Source organism: Paramisgurnus dabryanus, chromosome 14 (genome assembly GCF_030506205.2).
Source record: "Paramisgurnus dabryanus chromosome 14, PD_genome_1.1, whole genome shotgun sequence".
Taxonomy (NCBI): domain Eukaryota; kingdom Metazoa; phylum Chordata; class Actinopteri; order Cypriniformes; family Cobitidae; genus Paramisgurnus; species Paramisgurnus dabryanus.
This window is the reverse complement of record NC_133350.1, coordinates 12,410,319-12,432,945: the sequence shown is the minus strand read 5'-3', so window position 1 is coordinate 12,432,945 and position 22,627 is coordinate 12,410,319. Positions and strand designations below refer to the sequence as shown.

The 22,627-nt window shown below is 36.5% G+C and overlaps 1 protein-coding gene across 2 annotated transcripts in view; it reads left to right on the top strand.

The window, feature by feature from the left end:
• mmel1 (membrane metallo-endopeptidase-like 1) overlaps positions 1-22,392 on the top strand; it is a 28,879-nt gene extending 6,487 nt beyond the window's left edge. For both annotated transcript variants that reach the window (XM_065259124.2, XM_065259125.2), the window contains 17 exons: positions 497-615; positions 2,017-2,085; positions 2,176-2,310; positions 3,716-3,805; positions 4,146-4,282; positions 6,112-6,205; positions 7,570-7,698; positions 8,111-8,209; positions 11,929-12,012; positions 12,488-12,591; positions 12,687-12,745; positions 14,645-14,764; positions 14,988-15,121; positions 16,841-16,906; positions 17,834-17,929; positions 19,500-19,576; positions 22,003-22,392. In XM_065259124.2, the coding sequence (XP_065115196.1) occupies positions 497-615; positions 2,017-2,085; positions 2,176-2,310; positions 3,716-3,805; positions 4,146-4,282; positions 6,112-6,205; positions 7,570-7,698; positions 8,111-8,209; positions 11,929-12,012; positions 12,488-12,591; positions 12,687-12,745; positions 14,645-14,764; positions 14,988-15,121; positions 16,841-16,906; positions 17,834-17,929; positions 19,500-19,576; positions 22,003-22,102 (1,712 nt within the window). In that variant the 3' untranslated portion in view covers positions 22,103-22,392. The remainder of the gene's footprint in view (positions 1-496; positions 616-2,016; positions 2,086-2,175; positions 2,311-3,715; positions 3,806-4,145; positions 4,283-6,111; positions 6,206-7,569; positions 7,699-8,110; positions 8,210-11,928; positions 12,013-12,487; positions 12,592-12,686; positions 12,746-14,644; positions 14,765-14,987; positions 15,122-16,840; positions 16,907-17,833; positions 17,930-19,499; positions 19,577-22,002) is intronic.
• The last annotated feature ends 235 nt before the right edge of the window (positions 22,393-22,627 follow it).

Sequence of the window (22,627 nt, the reverse complement as noted above, 5' to 3'; positions counted from 1 at the left end):
CTGTTATGTGTAGAGAGATAGAGCCGTGCAGAGGAAAGAAGAATAAGACAACTGCCACCCTGAGAAAAGGCAGTGTTATTAAATACAATAGAAGATCTTTGCTAGAATAAAGTTTACAAATGCAGATTTTAAAGTTAATTCAAAAATTAAAATTGTGTCATAATTTACTCATGCTCAAGTTGTTACAAACCTGTATACATTTCTTTGTTCTGCTGAAAACAAAGGAAGATATTTTGAGCAGTATTTGTAACCAAACCGTTTTGGAGCACCATTTACTTCCATAGTAGTTTGTCCTAATATGGAAGTCAATGGTGCCCCTGCTTGATGACAAATATCTTCATTTAAGAAATGTATACAAGTTCAGAACAACATAACAGGTTCAACCCTATTGAATAGTTCAATAGGGTTGAACTATTCCTTTAAATAAAATATTTTGCCTACACCCATGATTACCTCACTTGTCCTGAAAGATGTGTACGCATGTATGTTTTAACAGAGGAATCTTGGAGTTTGGAGGACACATTGGCTCTTCTGAATGCTCAGTACAATAAGAAGGCTGTGCTGGAGATGTTTGTGTGGACGGACGATCGTGACTCCAGTCGCTATATTATACATGTATGATTCACTCATGATACATATTCATGTATGATACACATATCATGGCATTACTGTTTATTTTTGGACGTCTACCGGAATTTAGATTTTGGAATCCATTCAGCTGATCTGCGGGTCTGGCGCTACCACTTTTAGCACAGCTTAGCATAATCCATTGAATCTGGTTAGAATATTAGCATCGTGCTAAAAAATAACCAAAGAGTTTTGATATTTTTCCTATTTAAAACTTGACTCTTCTGTAATAACTGTACATCGTGTACTAAGAACGACAGAAAATTAAAAGTTGCAATTTTCTAGCAGATATGGCTAGGAACTATACTCTCATTCTGGCATAATAATCAAGGACTTTGCTGCCGTAACATGGCTTCAGCTGGCGTAATAATCAAGGACTTTGCTGCCGTAACATGGCTTCAGCTGGCGTAATAATCAAGGACTTTGCTGCCGTAACATGGCTTCAGCTGGCGTAATAATCAAGGACTTTGCTGCCGTAACATGGATTCAGCTGGCGTAATAATCAAGGACTTTGCTGCCGTAACATGGCTTCAGCTGGCGTAATAATCAAGGACTTTGCTGCCGTTAAATGGCTTCAGCTGGCGTAATAATCAAGGAATTTGCTGCCGTAACATGGCTTCAGCTGGCGTAATAATCAAGGACTTTGCTGCCGTAACATGGCTTCAGCTGGCGTAATAATCAAGGACTTTGCTGCCGTAACATGGATTCAGCTGGCGTAATAATCAAGGACTTTGCTGCCGTAACATGGCTTCAGCTGGCGTAATAATCAAGGACTTTGCTGCCTTAACATGGCTTCAGCTGGCGTAATAATCAAGGACTTTGCTGCCATAACATGGCTTCAGCTGGCGTAATAATCAAGGACTTTGCTGCCGTAACATGGCTTCAGCTGGCGTAATAATCAAGGACTTTGCTACCATAACATGGCTTCAGCAGGCGCAATAATATTACGCAGCAGCTGAAAATAGTACCCTTGGTTACTTTCAATAGCAGGGGACTATTTTTGGGCACTGCGTTATATCAAATATTGAATCTCTTTGGTTATTTTTTAGCATGATGCTAATGGTCTAATCAGATTCAATGGATTATGCTAAGCTATGCTAAAAGTGGTACCGCCAGACCTGGAGATCAGCTGAATAGGTTCCAAAACTGTAAAAATAACATTTTAACTCTAGGGTGGCTGGAAAATTAGCATATTTTCAAAAAAAGGGGAGTGTGACTTTAAGTTACAGTACACAATAGGCCCTTAGGGTATAATATTGTACCCAAAAGGTACAACATTTCAATGTGTTGTATACCCATAAAGGTACAAAATAGCAGATAACAAACAGCACTCCAATCGTATACACACTCTCAAAATCATAATAAATCCACATTGTTCTGCTTTCATAGGTTGACCAGCCAGTTTTTTTAGGAATGCCTTCAAGAGATTATTACCTCACTGATGGAAATTACAAGAAGGTACTTTGAGTCTTTTTCTTCTCTTGTTTTTTTGCTTTGGTTATAATTACATGAATCAATGATTCCCCTGTTGTTTGTCTCGGTGGGCAGGTGCGCAAGGCCTACCTGGAGTTCATGGTTTCCATGGCGAGGATAGCACGAGAAGACAGGAACCTGACCCAGGATGAAGAGCGTGTGTGGGAAGAAATGACTCAAGTGCTGGAGCTGGAGACGGACATTGCTAATGTGAGTTATAGATATGATAAAGCTAATTACCTTTTTAAAACACTTCCCCTGCTATTGGTCAGAACAAAAAGGAAGTCCCGTCCAAATTCATGTCACTGGTTAAGCCAAAGTGGTTAAGCTTGTTAAGCAAAAAAAAAACCTCTTCTATGTTATTCACCTTTCCTAACTACAACCTCTATTCCTACTTATTGTAAACATGGCTTTGTAAACTGTACTTTTGTTAGCAAAATGTTAAATGCCCTTTGGCTAAATACCCCAATGTAACCAGATTGTAATTATATTTGATAGTGGTGATGAAATTGCACAATTCATCTTTATATGAATGAGAAACCATAACAATTCAGTATGCAAATAAAAACATGCCAATAGCAACTTGCAAAATGTTAAAGTTTGCTTACAACGTAAATAGGAAATCCAAGATTGATATTAAATTAACAAAATTAAAGGGATATTTCACCTAAAAATGAAAATTATGTCATCATTTTGGAAAAATGTTGGATGAAACCTTTATGAATGTCTGTTTTCTGATGAACACAAAAGAAGATATTTGATAAATGTTGGTAAGCTAATTGTAACCATTGCCTTCCATAGTAGGAAAAACATTTCATTCATTGGGTATCATCAACTGTGTGCTGCTTACCATCATTCATCAAAATATCTTCTTTTGTGTTCATCAGAAAACAGACATTCATAAAGGTTTTAGGGGCGTGCAAACCAAAGCTTTTAACTCGGCGCGACTGCCAGCTTTTTTTCATCCGACAGCCAGCTTTTTTAGCTGAGCGGTTTGGTTGCTGTGATACTTCTGCTTCATATGTCAGTCGGTGTATGATTCGACGGTTGGTTGTTGATATGTCTACCCCCCCCCCTCCACTGTGATTGGACGGCTGTTTTAACTTTCTTTCAGCAAAATAAGGTCTATTATGAAATTTATTCAAAACAATACCAGCTGGCAGACCTACAGTATACGAGTAAGGATCAACATCAATCATCATTACCAAAATATTACAAATGTGGTCTGCAACTTTCTTCCAAAACAACTGAATTTTGTGACAAAACCAAATACAGTGAATATAAGTTTTATATTTTTAAACTCTTGACGCTCGGCACCGAGTGCGGAAAAAACGCCAAGCGCCAGCTTTCAGCCCGAAAAAAAGCCAGCTGCTGGCTATTTTAAATAACGCATCGCTTCCATTGGAAACAATTAAAAACATACGCCTGCCGAGCTTTGGTGTGCACACCCATTTAGAACAAAATAAGGATTAGAAAATGATGACTTTTGGGTAAACTATCAATTCAACAAAGTTTAAGTACATGAAACATATAAAACAGCAAGAATTTCAATGTAATGCACTGTAAGAATAGTCATGAAGTTGACATGATTCATATTGAGTTTTGCCATGGACAGGCTACCTCACCCGCAGAGGAACGCAATGACATCACTGTGCTATACAACAAAATGACTCTCATAGAGCTGCAGCAAACCTTCAACCTCAATGTAAGTGTTTCAATTTAATAGAAATACTAAAATAAGAGTTCATCAATCTGTGAACTCTTGGCTGTTTTTATGCGTCCAACAATTTTAAAACAGTTACAGTATGAACATTGATGTTGGATCAGCATCCTTTCCTGGTCCTGGAACTACATTAATTTACCTTTGAACAAACTGTTGCCAGTAAATAACATACATTTAAATCTACAGTAAGTTACTGGCAAACACCTGCATAACTACAGTAAATGTTTTACAGTGTTGATAGAAATGTTGTTCACAAAGAAGCAGAGATCGCACTCAGCTTCTATTGATATAACTTATATGTTTTGTCTTCATGAATTTGCAGGGATTTAATTGGACACGCTTCATCCAAGGTATAATGTCTAGCGTTTCGATTACGGTGCAACCGGATGAACCCATTGTTGTGTACTGTACACCGTACCTGGAAAAGCTCAGTGAAGTTCTGTCCAAACACAGCCGCAGGTGAGTCTGTAACACAAAAACTTTACAATTATTGTAAACTTGTACATTCAAACTATATGGGGCCCTATTTTAACGATCTGAAACGCAAGTGCGAAGCGCAAAGCGCAAGTGACTTTGTGGGCGGATCTTGGGCGCTGTTTCTATTTTCCCGGCAGGAGAAATAACTCTTGCGCCAGGCGCAAATCAATAAGGGGTTGGTCTGAAGTAGGTTCATCATTCATAGGTGTGGTTTGGGCGTAACGTCAAATAAACCAATCAGAACGTCATCAAACATTCCCTTTAAACACAAGTGTGCAAGTTCCATGGCGGGTTGCTTTGAAACTGCAAAATAGCATCAGGGATGGTTTGCGCCGGAAACGCCTATTTTTTTGCGCTGAACCGCCCAGGGAGCGCAAGTTCATTCCCTAGTTTGCAGACGTGCGCCTGTGCGCTGGTGAAACATACGAATGATACATGCGTCACTGACAAAGTCAATTGCGCTGGGTGCAAGATAGGGCCCTATATTTTATTTTGTATGTGTGATCTCTGGAAATAAAACCCTTGCGCTGATAACGTAATGCTTACCAACTAAGCTACAGAAATACATAATAATAATAATAATGAATAATTTTCAAAGGTATTGCCTATGAACAGCTATATAAACAGTACAGTACCATGTAGCACAATACATAAGGAACAATTGAAGTAGTTGATGATGCACATCCAAGGTGGTAATGCAGCATGACGCAAAGCAGACACCGCGGGCGTGCATAAGTCGCATCAGTCAAAAATGCGGCCTGAAGACAAAAAAACATATATAAGTCGCACTGGACTATATGTTGCGTTTATTTAGAAAATTATTTCACAAAATTCAAGCCCAAGAACAGATATTTAATCTAGGAAGGCAAGTTATTCAACTAAACAATAATACATAGAACAGCAGGCTAAATAGTTGTCTGTATATGTTAACGTAACATTAACAGTTATTTACACGATACACAATAGCATACAGAACATACTTGGGAGGCTGAATAGGTTAAATTAACATAACAAATCAAGTTCAAAAAGGTCCTAAAGTCATTCCACATCACTGAATCCATTGAATTACATAAATACAGGAGCAGCATAGAGCGAACTCTTGCGGCTGTAGACGGTAATGGTTTCTCTTGGTTCATATGAAATAATTTTGACGTATAAGGCACACCTGACTAGAAATTTCAGGAACAGCCAAACTCTGAAAAAGGTGCAACAATACGGTATCTAAAAAATAATGCATACTTGTGGAATGTCTCTCAACCAATCAGAATAAACCATTTAACAGTCCCGTGGTATAAAATATTACAAGTATTACAGTATAGTACTTTAAAGGGGACAGAGAATGAAAAACCATTTTTACCTTGTCTTTGTTGAATAATGGTAGTCTACCCACATTCACAAACATACAAAAAGTGCTAGACATGCTAAACATCTCAGTCTCATAGAAATTCCTCTTTTAGAAATGTCAGCCAGAAAACGGCCCAATCTGAAAAACTCACAGGCATCTCCCTGCCCCTCCACTTTAAAATAATTGGCTACATTTTTTGAGTGGCAGCAAAGTCAGCCAATCAGTAAAGAGATCGCAAGTTAAGCCAGTAGGGGGAGCCAAATAGGTGCAAAACCACTTGTTTAAAATCCCCCACCCTAATAGAGCTATCTGAGAGAGGTTTTTAGGAAGCTTCTAAGGCATTACAGACCCAAACAAAAATGTTTTTGTCCACATGTCACATCACAGAACAAGGATAAATACTCCGTTCAATCATTCTATGTCACCTTTAATGTACAGTCAGATTGAATGTTGTGTATGACTGCAGGACTCTACAGAACTATCTGGGTTGGATGCTCATCATGGACAGGGTCAGCAGCCTCAGCCGGCGCTTCAAAGATGTCAGAGCACATTACAGAAAGGTCAGTTACACTAAAAAGACCAACAGAGGAGAGCTCATGTGACATTTAACTCTTATCTATTCATATCACCTGGGAAAGGAGACATATAGTAGATCAGATAAATAATTCATCCATATTTTGTACTGTTTACATGCTTGTACAAATCAGTTTTGGTATACATTGTTATTCCAGTTCTTCAAAAAGTTTTATCAAGATTTGGAAATCCCATGTTTTGCTATCCAAGATTAGGTAAACTCACTTTTGTCCTGGTTTTTCAAAGCAAAATATGATTGCTTTTCAACATTCAACATTGTCTTTTCTTCTGGCCCACAAAAAACAAACAAATATAGATTATACCCAAACACATGCATTTTGGGTCATAAAGAGACTAATAAAGGTAAAACACATCTTAAAACCAAGTGTAAACAGCCCCTAAATGTCTGGTAGTTTACATTTGTAAAGATGCCAGTTGTTAAAACTACTTGGTTTGGTCTCTGATAATTGTGATTGTAATGAATATACACAGTGCCAAATGACAGATAAAGTTAAACAAATCCCAAAATACTAAAATGTTTTGAACAACACAAAGTGAGGAACTGATCCAGATCAAAACTTAGACTGGATTTTGAGATCCAATCCAAAATCTGAATCCATTTTGAAATGTTGATCCAATTTGATAGCTGAAATCCAAATGGATTACTTTTGAACAACCGGCCCTTGGATGTTAACAGGTTATAGCATTTACAGTGCACGTGAGTGATGATGTGATTGGTTACATGTTTGTGACATAAGAAACCGAGGTGATTTCAAACCTTTGGGAAACTCAAATTGTTTGGATGAATTTGCGCATTGTTTGTCTTAAAGTGTATTAAAAACACCACAAAGATATATAAACAACAATAAAAACTTACATTTTCACCACGGGGGATTTAAAAAAAACTTTCTTATTAAAACGGATGATGTTTTCAAGAGCAAAATAAACATTTGTGCATATTACATGATAGATTTTAATTACAGTTTTGTTCCTGAAATCCACCCTTCTATTAGGATCAAAATAATCTTGTTTTTTATTTTTATCGAACGTAACATAACCCAGTCTAACTAAAACAGTTTTGTACAACACAAACTGATGATTTGATCTAGATTGGATTTTGTTACCTATTCCGATTTCAGATTCCTTTAAATACAATCCAATTCGATGGCCGAAATCCAATCAGATAACTTTTGAACCATTGGGCTTTGGATTACCCTTTAAATCCAACTCTAATTATTTAGTTACCATACCAAGAAACATAAAAAAGACAAGAAAAATGTTCATAATGTACATGAGCTCTGATAAACATAATATTTCATTGTGTGTAATATGTGTGTGTGCGTTATCTCAGGTTTTGCATGGTACAACAGTAGAAGAGGCGAGATGGAGAGATTGTGTCCGGTATGTTCAAGGTAACATGGAGAATGCTGTCGGGGCGCTGTATGTTCAGGAAACCTTCTCTGGAAACAGTAAACGTATGGTAAGAACCCTATTAATTGAGTTATGTATTATAAGCTTTTATACAAAGCTATATGCAGTACACATACAGCCAATAACCTGAGTTGTAAGGGGACTAGGGCTGAATTTTGGAAACTTTCCAAAGGGAAATATATGGGAATTGTGGCTCATGGATGAAGACGAGTCAGATGTTTGTATGTGATGCAGTTTGTAAAAATGATCGAAATTTTACAAATAATTTTCCAAACCTTTTCCAACTTGGAATATTTCCAAAATTCCTATTCTTTATAACCCTAAAGGGGACAATGGTAACTATGATTCGATCCGGCAACCATTCAACATCTTTAACCACTATGCTACAGTGGTTTCTTTACCGTCATTGGATAGCTATGGTTATTTTAGTCCTGTATGTTTGAAATGTGTGTGTTGATCAGGTGGGCGATCTGATCAGAAAGATTCAAGAAGCTTATGTGGAAACCCTGGAGGAGTTAAGCTGGATGGATGAACAGTCCAAAGAAAAGGCCAGAGAGAAGGTCAGATGTTTGCATTGGCTGCACCTTCAGAGATAAACCATTTATAGCAGTAGTTAATCACCTTATTTTAAGATAAACATTGCAAATTTTATTTTAGTTGTTAATCTTTGTGCTCGTTTTACTGATTTTTTTCAGTAACTTGCAGAAATAAATTATTTAAGGACACATATTATGCCCATTTTTACAAGATTTAATATTAATCTCAGGTGTGTCTATGATGTGTCTGTGAAGTTTCAGATCAAAATACCCCATAGATCATTTGTTATAGCAAAAATGTCTTATTTGGGTGGGAGCAAAAAAGCGCTGTTTTCATGTGTGTACCAATGGTAACACTTTATTTGAAGGGGTGTTCATAAGACTGACATGACGCATGCTATGAACATGAAGGAGATTATATGCACGTTTAAGACAACTTTCATTAAGTGTCATTTTTTTAATTATGTCATTTTTAATGCAAGGATAACATTGTTTGAGATGTCTTTGTTATGACAACTTGACATTAACCAATATATCATAACTTGTCATGGCAACTTGACATTACCAAGACAACATAACTGACCACTTTTTACCAGTGATACACTGCAAAAAATTATTAGTATTTTTGTCTTGTTTTCAGTAAAAATTTCTAAAAATTGTCAAGTCAAGATGCATTTTCTTGATGAGCAAAATATCCTTAGAAAATAAATCTAGTTTCAAGACCAAAAATATCAAATTTAAGTGATTTTGTGCATAAAACAAGCAAAGAAAACTGCCAATGGGGTAAGCAAAAAAATCTTGAAAATTTTTCTTAAACACTAAATTCAAGAAAATTTCAAGAAAAATCTGCTTACCCCATTGGCAGATTTTTTTGCTTGTTTTATGCACAAAATCACTAAAATGTGATATTTTTGGTCTAAAAACTAGACTTATTTTCTTGGGCCGTTTTGCTCACCAAGAAAAGCATCTTAATTTAAAAATGTTTAGATATTTTACTGAAAACAAGACAAAAATACTAAGAAATTGTTTTCTTGAAAATAATTTTTTGCAGTGTACAAATTGAATTTGTCATTAAAATGTCATTAAGTGTGAATACTCTGTCAAATAGTTTATAACAGCGTCATGAATTGTCTTTAGTTTATAATGTTTTTTTAAGTTTCCTCTAGGTTTAAAGAGAAATAATATCAATCATCCAATAATAATTATACTATTTTAAAATTATATTTTAGACCAGTTCACCTAAAATGAAATGAAAACAGTACAGTAATAGGGTAAGTAATGCAGCGTTGGGTCCATATCACTGCAAAAACAGTTAACAGTTAAGTACATTAAATTAATGAAATATTTTGTTAGATTTTTCTTCTATGTCAGAACATTTCAGAACCCTTTGTGTTCTGTTAGTTGTCAATTTTTTAAGTATTGTGCACATAAAGTTAAGTATAATATTTTGATTATACTTAAGTCTGTGGAATTTTGTTAAGGTATTTAAAATTATTTGCCAGAGTATTAACACTTATTGACATTTTAATGAGTTCAATTTGTACCACTGTAGTTGAAGTCAAGAAAAATATTCATGATGCTGTTATAAAACTAAATGACATAGTATTAACACTTAAAGACATTTAAATGACAGTTTAATGTAATGTTAACCCATAAAGCTAGGAAGTTTCTTAAGTTTGATAATTATTCTGCTATGTCATGTTTATGACAGATTTATGACAAGTTATGATGTATTGGTTTATATCAAGTTGTCATAACAAAGACATCTCAAACAATGTCATGTTTGCATTAAAAATGACATAATTGAACTAATGACAGTGTCATAAAGGTGCATAAAATCTCCTTCATGTTCATTACACGTGTCATGATGAAAGTTTTATGCACACCCATTCATGTAAAGCAGGGATTCCCAAAGTCTGGTACGCGCACCCCCAGTTGTACGCGAGCTGCCACCAGGGGGTGCGCCAGAGGAAAAATGTAATGGCGGTCTGGTTCTTTAAGTGGGATTTTTCCATACAATAAATGATTAAGAAAACATGAACAGTAAACATTTCCTTTGTAATCGCTTTTATTTTATATAGAAACTATAATTTATTAGTTTTTGATAGAAACGTAGAAGACAGCCGCTGTCTTTTTTATGCACTGCAGCCGCACTGCACTGCGTGTCAACTCGTTTAATATGCTTAACTAGCTGAAATCAGGGAAACTGTCAAGTGGGACGTCTTATGATAAAGTTGTTAGTCACGAAGGAGGAGAGGGACCAAGAGAGAGAGACTTTTTACTATGGCAAAAATAGAAATAATGAAATGTGACGAGACATCGGTGCGTCTAATGCACAGGATACGCAAGCAATGTGCTTTCATGCACGGTAGAGAGACCGCCAATGAATTATATAATAAAATACATAAATACTTCATTTAAAGTTGTTCTAAGCGAAGCTGCGAGACGTTAGTTTTTGTTGACATTTGAATTGTTTTCAAACAGACGGAGTGTAGCTAACTCCTCCCCCTCCCTTCCGTGCTTTCATGAACGCGTCCAACCCCCACCCCCAAATCCTTCTTGTCGTTTATTGGTTAGAATACTTTGTTATGGTTTCTGTTTGGCCACTGTGTTGTTATTGCCGTTTGTGAAGTCTGGGCTGTCTACAGAGATCGCGTTTTTTTACAGTTTGATCAGCGGACAGGCAGCAAGCAGATAGTGAGGGAATGTTTTCTGTATGTAACAAAAAATGTTTTATGGTCTAAAACGCGTCAATTCGCTTAGAACACCTTTAATTTGTTTGAAACTTGAGCTGTTATAATGAATCTGCAAACTATTATACACCTTTTGTGCGAACAGTAAAGGCTTTCGTGAATGTGTTTGATGGGTCTGCTCGTGATGCAGTGTACGTTTTTTACCATAGTAAACTCGAATGGCATCTAAATATTACAGCGGTTAAACGTATACATGGGGGCGCGCAATCATCTACGCTGAGCATAGCTGTGTCTGGTCATAGTTTCAGATGGTGCAACAGGTGTAAATATGTTTCACAATGTCGGACGCAGCTGAGCCCGACATAGGACTTACACCCAACTTCTTTACGTCCGGCTGGTGCAACCGGCCGGGGGTTATTTGCACATGATTAAACATTAAAACAAAGCTTTGTTGCGTTTTTTTTTTTTTTTAAGTGGGGATTGGGGGTGCGCCAACCCGGTTGGGACATAGAAAGGGGTGCGCAGGAAAAAAAGTTTGGGAAACGCTGATGTAAAGTATTACCGTACCTTTAAATGCAAATGAGCTCCCTTACCAACAAACAGTTAGCGCTTTTGGTTAAAAATAGATCCGATTCCTGTAAACACATAAGCGCTACAATGTGCAAACAAACACATTTAGAAAAGCTTTTCATCAAAATAAACCAGTGGCCGTGGGCGGGGCTTTATCAGTGTGATGTCACATTAACAAGATAATCTAAACAGCATGTCTAATGAGACTGCTTTGGTTTTTTGGGAATTAAAAACAGAGTGGGTTGATTTTACATTGGGGTGGTTGTGTTCACACACATTTATGTTCAGACACCTTTTAAAAGTGGATTTTGCATAATATGAATTCATTGTGTAAACAGCTTTGTAAATAAGTTAAATTCAGTTAGAAGTCATCTGTTTTTTTTTGCTCTAAAAAGGTCATTTTATTACATTTTTTTACTCTCCACCACTGCAGGTGTTTATGGAGGATATAAATATATGACAGCTGTGTTGATATTTCAGGCCATGGCGATATCAGAACAGATTGGTTATCCTGATCACATCCTTGAGGAGGAAAACAAGAAGCTGGATGAGGAATACAGACATGTATGAAGTTCACTGTTATCTCCAACACAACTATTATTTAAACCAGTGGTTTTCAAACTTTTCCGGATGCAGCCCCATCATAAGAATGCATTTCTTCGGGGCCCCCCCAAATAAAATTTATGACAAAAACTGTTCTAAAATGTAACATTTTAATTTAATAAAAAATATTAAGTTATACAAAGTAGTGCTGTTGATGAGTAGCATTTATTTTTTAGGTTTAATTACACAGAATAATTAAATGTCATAAAACTGGGGCCCCCCGGCACCATCCCGCGGCCACCCTGGGGGCCCCGGCCCCCAGTTTGAGAACCACTGATTTAAACCAACATCTCTCATTCATAGAAATATAAGAATGACAAGAGAAACTAAAATACTTTTTGAAATAAATCTATTAAATGCAGCAGTCTCTCTTTCTCTCTCTCTCTCTCTCTCTCTCTCTCTCTCTCTCTCTCTCTCTCTCTCTCTCCACACACAGCTGAATTTCAGTCAGGAGAACTACTTTGAAAATATTCTGGAAAATTTGGCAGTATCTGCACAAAAAGTTCATAAGAAGCTGAGAGAGCCGGTAGATCCCCATATGTAAGAAACCACCAAATAAATGCTAAAAACAATGAATGTCATTTCCCCAATCCGTCAGAATGGCTCATGGCATTTTTTTCTATCAATATCTTTAGGTGGATTATTGGTGCTGCTGTGGTCAATGCTTTTTATTCACACAACAGAAACCAGATTGGTAAGTTCACATTCACATAATGTTAAATAACACTGCTTTCATTTAATAAAAAAAAAACATTAAACTGTAGAAATTTTAGTCCAAAATATATGACTAAAAAAACATGCAATCGTATTTCTTTCATTGAAGGTGCACTAAAACGTCATTTTAATACACATTTCGTTTAGGCAAAACATTGCATACATTTTGCGAATTAATACTAGCTAGTTCAGGACCAAACCAGCGTGCACTAGCCTAGACAAGGAAGAGAAGTAAAGCACAACCTCATGAAGTATTTGTTCTGGTCATATTATGTGCTAAGCTTTAAGAGTTCCTGATAGAAATGCTTTCTCAGCCCATTGCCATAACGCTTCTTATGCCCATTGTGCATTTTTCTTATAGATAAAACAAAGCTAGTTTCAGGCTCCAGTGGCCACAAAGCTTGCGCTTCCAGATATTCCAGGGCTTCAGGCACGGAACGCCGCTATTCAGCCCGGTTTAATACATAGATTACAAAAGCAGGGTGATTATGCAGATTTTCAGCGGGAGAAATTTACACATAATTACTCTTAGATTGCACATTTTAATGCTCTCGGACAATCTAGGAAACGCTTCGCGCCGAATTGCTGTTTGTGAGACGAGAGGCAGCTGTACGGCGAACGACTCGATGGGATTGTGAACTATAGCTGCAGGACAGACCGGGGATAACTGTGATGTTTGTGTCACAGTAATGTGGGCTTTAGTGTCCAGTATATACCATTATTATCCTTTTACTGGGGTTTTCTTCAACTGCGAACAGTTTTGACCCTGTGGACTTTGAGACAATAAATGCCTTTTTAGTTTATCGCTAGTTTTGTGTGAGGGATTGAATAAAATACTTTGTCTATTTCTTTTTAGATATTTAGATAAAAGTACAAGGGTTAACCTGTCTGTTAAGTGCATTAACCCATTTTACGGTCTAGGTTAACTATAGACCCAATATAATCTGGCTATGAGTAACCCACCTCTAGCCAAAATAAATGTGAATTTGGTTACATGTCGTTTTTGACAAAAACTTGTGAGATAAACTATCATGTAAGCAAAGTCAACAGTAGCTGCGTTTTCATTACCCGGCTGGAAATTGATGTGTTACCATTGGCTGTATTTTTAACTCGCAATGTCAATTTGTGCAATTTAGAGGGAAATGGAAATGCAGCTATTGATTACAAGCTGTTTGGTTTCATTCATTTATTTTTGGGCTATGGTAAGACGTCTACTAAATTTTCACTGACAGCCCAAATGTAGTTGTTTTAGCCTAGACATCTGGGCTGTGCTATTAGACGTCTTTAAAACTCAAAATTGCTTGCTAGGAAGTGTCTATAAAAAGCACTGAAAAATAAAGGAAATATAAAAGGCATTGTTAAATTTTAATAGAAATCAACTTAACGAATCTAGTGTATGTTTTGAAAGCAACATCCCTATTATGATTATTATGATTAAATTAGTGCTGGGCAAAGATTAATCGTGATTAATCACATACAAAATAATCGCGATTAATCGCATACAAAATAAAAGTGATTTTTGCATAATACATGTCTGTGTACTGTGTGTAATTATTATGTATATTTAACCACACACACATACATATATTCATTTCAGAATTTTTTTTATGTATCAATTTTTATTTATTTATATATAATATAGAATATATAAAAATATAAATAAATATACATACACATGTAAATGTTTCTTAAAAATAAAAATGAATGTGTGTGTGTGTATTTATATGTACATAATAATTACACACAGCACACACTCATATATTATGCCAAAAATCACTTTTATTTTGTATGCGATTAATCGTGATTAATCTTTGCCCAGCATTAGATTAAATGCATTTTCTCATCTAATTCAATTATTGTATGTTTCTCTGTTTCACAGTGTTTCCCGCTGGTATCTTACAGCCGCCGTTCTTTAGCGAGAAACAACTACAGGCTTTGAACTTTGGTGGTATCGGGATGGTCATAGGACACGAAATCACTCATGGATTTGATGACCACGGTAATGCACATCTTAACTGATGGATTGTACCAATTATCAGTTAGTTTCGGTTGAATAAACCATTTGTATTCCTTGATGATCTCATTTATTTGTGATATATTAAATTCTGGGCTTGTAAATATCTCTGATAAATTGCTTTTCATTGCACCACCAAACCAGCACACCACAACGCTTGTCTATTTGAAATATGGCTCGGATGGTAAAATCCAAATTATACTTGCAGGCCGAAACTTCGACAAAGACGGGAACATGAACAACTGGTGGAGTAACTACTCTGCCGAACATTTTGAAGAGCAATCTAAATGCATGGTGGAACAGTATGGAAAATTCAATTGGAAACTTGCAGGAGGCCAGAATGTAAGTTAAATATGATTTTTGAGCTCAGATGCAAAAGCAGCTAAACGCCATCTTGTCAGAAATGAGATGAAGATATTGACCAAATGCCCTCAGCATGTTTTTTCGTTCCTCAAATAATTTCATTTCACATCCGCTTAAAGGGACACACCGCTCATTTTCCAGCTCCCCTACAGTTTGATTTTTACCATTTTGGAATCCATTCAGCTGATCTCCGGGTCTGGCGGTACAACCCAGTCTCACCCCATTTCGTCAATATTTGACGACACTTGACCATTCGTCATATGTTGACGTGAAGGGTATACCTTTCGCGTCATTTTTTGACGAACTGGGGACTTCAATACTATTACGTCCGTTGCATTCTCTTTCCTATTTTATTACCATTTGCGCGTCGGTTTAGGGTTAGATTTACATAATGACATCCCTACCCAAACCTAACTCTAACCCCAACGCCAGGTGACAACTGTTTCTAACCCCAACGCCAGGTGACAACTGTTTAATTTCGCGTACACTGTTTAATTTCGCGTACACTGTTTAATTTTGCGTAATCTAACCCTAAACCGACGCGCAAATGGTAATAAAATAGGAAAGAGAATGCAACGGACGTAATAGTATTGAAGTCCCCAGTTCGTCAAAAAATGACGCGAAAGGTATACCCTTCACGTCAACATATGACGAATGGTCAAGTGTCGTCAAATATTGACGAAATGGGGTGAGACTGTGTTAGGCGGTACCACTTTTAGCATAGCTTAGCATAATCCATTAAATCTGATTAGACCATTAGCATCGCATGTACTAATGCTGCGTTCCCACCAGCCACGGTAGAGGCATCAAGCGCGAGTGATTGTTAAGTCAATGTGAAGACGCGTTAATGCACGTCTGGTGGTCTTGAGGTGCTAATGACTCGTTTAGTGCAGCGGGGTAGACGTGTTTCCGCCTAATTGCACGTCTAGTTCGCGCGAATTGAGCGTTGCGACGGCTAACACGCTTGTTGAAAAATATGAACTTTGGCGGAAAAACACGCCGCGTTAACCAATCAGGAGCTTGCACTAGTACGTAACGTGATTACAGGAAGTGAGCGGAGTTGCAGAAGGCCCTCCCATGACGCGAATTTCAGCGTGAATGTCTTGACTTGAATTTCATGCGTGGCTTTCACGCGCAAATGAAGCGAGTAAACTCAAACTGTTCAAGCAGCAAACTAGTCCCGGTACACGCGAATTTTGACAGAAATTTCAAAGTTGTGATTTTCTAGGCAGATATGGCTAGGAACTATACTCTCTTTCTGGCGTTATAATCAAGGACTTTCAGAGGTAATTGAAAACGCTTTCGTCCAGATTGCTTTTGTGGTGTTAACATGCATGTGGTCGGGCAGCCACGTAAGATCGCCTACTCTCCACCTATTTTATCTAATGAGATGATCTTAATACCAGGTGGAAACAGCCTTTAAGTGCACGCACGATAAATGTGAAACGATTGTGGATCACATTCAAACTAGGTTCCCTTGTGAGGACCTGAATACAACTCTAATGTGGCAGCCAAATGCATCACAGCGCCCCCTAATGCATGGTTCACTTTCTTCATTTATATACACTATTTCGAATTCTGACTTTCATTATTTGCAATGTTTCTAGTTGCATCTTTAATTTTGCAAATGGAGTTTTTTTTGCATATGTTTTAATTTTTCAAACATTTTTTAAATTTGTTACATTGATGTTCTTGCAGGTGAGCGGCATCACAACATTAGGAGAAAATATTGCAGACAATGGCGGGGTTCGTCAGGCATATAAGGTTTGAAACATCAAGACTCATTTAATTAACTATATATAGATGCATTTAGGGTTGGGCGGTATATTGAGTTTTGGTAATATATCAGTATTTTTCCCCAGCGGGATACGGGATGAGACATTATCATCTACCTGTATATCAGTATGGTCTAAAGTGATTATCATTTGCAACAGAAGCTTTGCCAGAAATGTACACTGAGGTCAGACGTAAGCTTTCCAACCATATACTTTGAAACTGGGAGGAAAACCCTGTCTTTTTATTAAATTTTTATCATATTGTGACATCTCACATGAGGCACTGACTTGCATGTACACAGTTATTTAATTTCATAGAAAATACAGAGATATGTATTTTGGTTAGTGTCACTTACCCCTAGATGCATTTTTTTATTAGTTATTTGTATGATGGACAGACAAACCTTAGCTATATTTTTGATTCTTAAGCCTTAAGAACCATTTAGAACACCTTAGCAACTAGGGATGCACCGATACCACTTTTTTGGAATACGAGTACGAGTACTTGCATTTCAGTACTTGCCGATACCGATACCGAGTACTTAATAAAAAAACATGATTTAAATTTACAGGTAACAGCTTTAGTCATATCATTTAACAAAAAAACAAAGGACTAGTTTTCCAGTTTGTTGTAAACTCTGCCTCTTTGGACAACACAAGAGGCATTAACCCCTTACACGCCGCTCAAACATAGACATTTCTCAGACCGTGGTATCGATTCCAGGTATCAGGGGACTTTTAACGAGTACGAGTACTTTAGAAAATGTGGTATCGAGGCCGATACCAGTATCGGTATCGGTGCTTCCCTATTAGCAACCACAAAGCAACACCCTGGCAACCACCTTCTGTACAACATGAATCATCCAACTAGTAAACATCACATATAACATGTCTAACCCTGTGTTTGTGATATCAGGCATATATGAAGTGGGTGGAGAGAGAAGGCAAGGAGCCCCGCCTGCCCGGATTAGACATGGATCATAAACAGCTCTTCTTTCTAAACTTTGCCCAGGTGGGTGACCATGTATCAGACTTGAAGACTCAGGCAAATATGCCCGTGCAAGGTGATTCCGGTCAGACCGGCCGCATCAAATTAAACTGACATTATATTAAAGGTACAGGAGATGCTTAACCTTCTGAAAATAAATGACTACAGGCTCTCTAATGTAATCTCTGAAGCATGAAATTTCATGATTGAATCCCACGCTATCCAATGAGGATGCAAATGATTAACTTTAAAAAGTCATTTCTAAAGGTTTATAGACCTATATTAGCAAAGTGTCAAACAAGCAAACAAAAATCTGAATTTACATTGGATTTGACCTATCATGCATTGAAAACATTATGTGCATTTGTTAGCGACGTCCTTTAAGTGACATTCAGCATAATGTGCGAGTAATACTTTACAATATAAGGTTGCATTTGTTAACATAAGTTAATGCTTTGGCTAACACAAACTATACAATCTTCTGCATTTATTAATCTTTGCTAATGTTAGTTAATGACAATTTAATTGTTCATGTTAGTTCATTGTGCATTAACTAATGTTAACAGTTACAACTTTTGATTTTAAAAATGTCTTTGTAAATTAACATGAACTAAAATGGATTATCTTTGGTGTCCCCAGAGCACATATGTGAAGTTTTAGCTCAATATATCCTACAGATCATTTATTATAAGATTTTAAAATTGACACTTTGTAGGTGTGAGTATAAATTTGCAGTTTTTGTGTGTGTCCTTTAAAATTGTTGATGAAAAGCAAACACTGATCAATTCAATTGAGCTGTCAGTTTTCCCCCCTCTTTTTCTCTGCAATAAATGGCAGTGCTGTGGTTGGATAGTGCAGATTAAGGGGCAGTATTATCCCCTTCTGACATCATAAGGGGAGCCAAATTTCAATGAGCTATTTTTGCACATGCTTGCAGAGAATGGTTTACCAAAACTAAGTTACTGGGTTGATCTTTTTCACATTTTCTAGGTTGACCAAATTATAGCACTTAAACATGGAAAAAGTCAGATTTTCATGATATGTCCCCTTTAAATAATGTTAACACATAACCTTACTGTAAAGAGAGATTCTGTTCTATGTATATCTTACAGAAACTGACTACACTGCAAAAAAAGATTTTTAAGAAAAACATTTCTTAGGATTTTTGTCTTGTTTTCAGGAAAAATATAAAAAAAATCTTAAATTAAGATGCTTCATGAGTAAAACGACCCAAGAAAATAAGTCTAGTTTTTAGACCAAAAATATCAAATTTATGCGATTTTGTGCATAAAACAATCAAAAAAATCTGCCAATGGGGTAAGCAAAAAAATCTTGAACATTTTTCTTAAACACTAACTTCAAGAGAAATTCAAGAAAATTGTGCTTACCCCGTCGGAAGATTTTTTTGCTTGTTTTATGCACAAAATCACTTAAATGTAAAAACTAGACTTATTTTCTTGGGTCGTTTTGCTCATCAAAAAAGCATCTCCATGTTCTTGAAAATTATTTTTTGCAGTGTAAAGCTCTCATCTAAATTTATTAATTAAAAAATTATTTTTTTTATTAATATGAGATAATTGTTGACTTTCTGTAGGTCTGGTGTGGTGCTTGTCGTCCTGAATACGCCATACAGTCCATCAAAGCAGATCCACACAGCCCTCTGGAGTACAGGCAAGACAGTATTTGTAAATTGAAGATAAAAATATGACTGTGGTCCTAAAAAGAATGTATACAGACACTTAAAGGCATAGTTCACCCGAAAGTTATTTTATTTAGCCTCATCTCATTTAAACCCCCAATGTCTTTCTTTATTCTTCAGAACCTGAAAGCAGATTTTTTAAGTGTTGCCTCTCTTTTAGTGCACATTAACTGTTGTTCAGGCAGTTTTAGGATGTTTACTTTAAAATAGTGTGTAACAACAGTGGTATTCACGATAAGAAAGCACAGTAGTTAATGTTTTCAGGACACTTTAAATATATGGCAGAAGTCAAGTGGGGTTATTCAGTTAACACTTTTGGGTCCTTATAAGGCTCAAAGAGTTTTCTAGTTACTTGGGGAGTGAACGCTGATTAAGGTGGTCACCATCCACTCCCATAGTAACCAGAAAACCCAAAACAACACAAAAAACTGTATTTGGGTTCTGAAGAACAACGAAAGAGACTTGGGGGTTTAAACGACGTGAAGGTGAGTAGATGATAAAGTTAAATTTTGGGGTAAACTGTCTTGTTAAGCAAGTCACATTCACAATAAATGAGATACCAAAATATAAATAAACACAACAACACAAACACATATAATGTTTAATTTGTGTTGTTATGTTAATATGAAGTAAGTTTAGAGGAAAGCTCACCTGATTTGATGTGACACTCGACCACAAAACCATTAAAAAAAAAAAATTTTTTTTTATACATCATTTATACATCATCTGAACTCTGAATAAATAAGCTTTCCAGTGATGTATGGTTTTTGAGGATATGACCATATTTGGTCAAGATACAACTTTACCCAGCTGGCTCATGACCGACCTTAAACATTGAAATTTGGTTATAATAATGTCAGTTTTTTTATCAACATTTATTCACAATGAAATAATAGTTAATGCTACACATTTGGTTACTAAAATGCTTAAAAATCAATGAAATAATGTCAGTTGTTTGTTCAACGTTGAAACAATGGTTAATGCTAAACGCAATATCAACGCAGTTGATGCAAAGACCTCAATTCATCCATGTTGAAAGTGAGACGTTGAAACAATGTTGCAATATTAACATTGATTTAATTTACAAATTAAAAGGTAATTCATTGTTGATTCAACCTTGGTCCTTGACGTTAATTTTACTGTGAATCAACGTTGAAATGCCAGCTGGAAAATCATCTAAAGTTGTCCAAATGAAGTCCTTAGCAACACATATTGCTAATGATAAATACTTTTTTGACATATTTATGGTAGGAAATTTACTAAATATCTTCATGGCACATAATCTTTAGAGAATATTTTATTTTAATAAATATTTACAGGGTTCCCACGGGTCCTTGAAAGTTTGTGAATCTGGGAAAAAATTCAAGGGCCTGGGAAGTTTTTGAAAATATAAATACATAGATGCAGGTCATTGAAAGTGCTTGAATCTATTATATGCAAGAAGTTATCTGGGGGAAAAATCCATATTATTTCCTGTGCAGTGTAGAATAATATATAATTTCTAGTCTTTAAGCACATGTGCTAAAATGTTTGCTTTAAATGTTTATATCTTCTGTATGCAAATGTTGATTCATACCAAAATGCTTTTTTGCATAGTTGTGTTTGACAAATCAAAAAATGTCTTGGGTTACGTATGTAACTGTTGTTCCCTTAGAAGGGAATGAGACGCTGCGTCTCCCTTGCCATACTTCCTGCGCCTCTGTAACGCCGTCTTTGGCAATATTTCAGATAGCGATATACTTCCTGGCTCCTGCGTCACCCTGTCTTTGTTGTTAAGCCTCACCATTGGTTGAATTTGATATACACATTCAGACGCACTTACCTCTGGAGGCGTCCCCAAAGTGTCACCGCAGTGACGCAGCGCGAGTTCCCTCAAAAGGGAACTGTAACAATGTATCTTCAAAGGTAACACGATGTAACCTTGCTCTCACTTGAAATGTTTTCCCACATTTAGTCCTTGAATTTAAGGAAAATCCTTGAAAGGTCCTTGAATTTGAAGTTAACTAAGGTGTGGAAACCCTGTATTTAAGTTTGACTTATACAATGTACTGTTGACCATTGCTTCAAATATACCCTTGCAACTTATAACTGATTTTGTGGTCCAGGATCACATTTTGTTTATCTAATGCAGGCACAATCATAAATTTAAAGTGATTTAAGTGTCCAGTTACTTTTCATGGCTGCTGTACGCTGTCAGAATAAATGGTCAAAATATTTACCCCAGCTGTCACTGAGACGGTACCCTTTCAAAAAGTACAGCTTTGGACCTAAAGAGTTTATATTAGTACCTCGAAGATACATATTGGTACCAAATGTATACATATGACCATTTTTTCTAACAGTGTATGTAGATTAAAAGTTTTCGTGAAATACTGAGTGCTATGTTTTTTTTTAACAGGGTACTTGGTTCCCTCCAGAACTTTGAAGCGTTCTCCGAAGCTTTCCATTGTGAACGTGGAGCTCCCATGAACCCAGAAGAGAAATGTCGAGTGTGGTAACCTGGTAATGTCTGGAGATATTTCACAAACCCTGTCAGGAGAACTCAGATTCAAATACGTACTGCTATTATTTCACAGTGGCAGCTGCCTGCGTTTTAGTCTGATGTGAACGAAACAACCAACATACGTAGATGTTTACTGTGAACTTTCAAAAGCGCACATATAACCAACAAGTGCAGATGTGGTGAATGTGCACAGTGATGGTTGGCATGCTTTCTTATCAAATGTTTGCGAGCCTGGTTACAGGTTATTATTAATACTGAGATTATAAAACATGTGGATGCAAATGAGTTTCATTGTAATGAGGTTTGTTGACATGGAGCAAAGCTGGAGTCTTTCTTCAGATTATACATACAGATAAGTCCCTCATGTCAAGAAAATATCTGTCATGCTTTAGATTTCAAAATCACCTGAAGGATCGAAAGCCCACGTAGATCGAGTCTTGAATATCTTTCTTGATAAACAACTTTTAATTATTTGATGATAGGTTAAAAAATAAAAGATTTTTGTATAAAGCATGCAGTC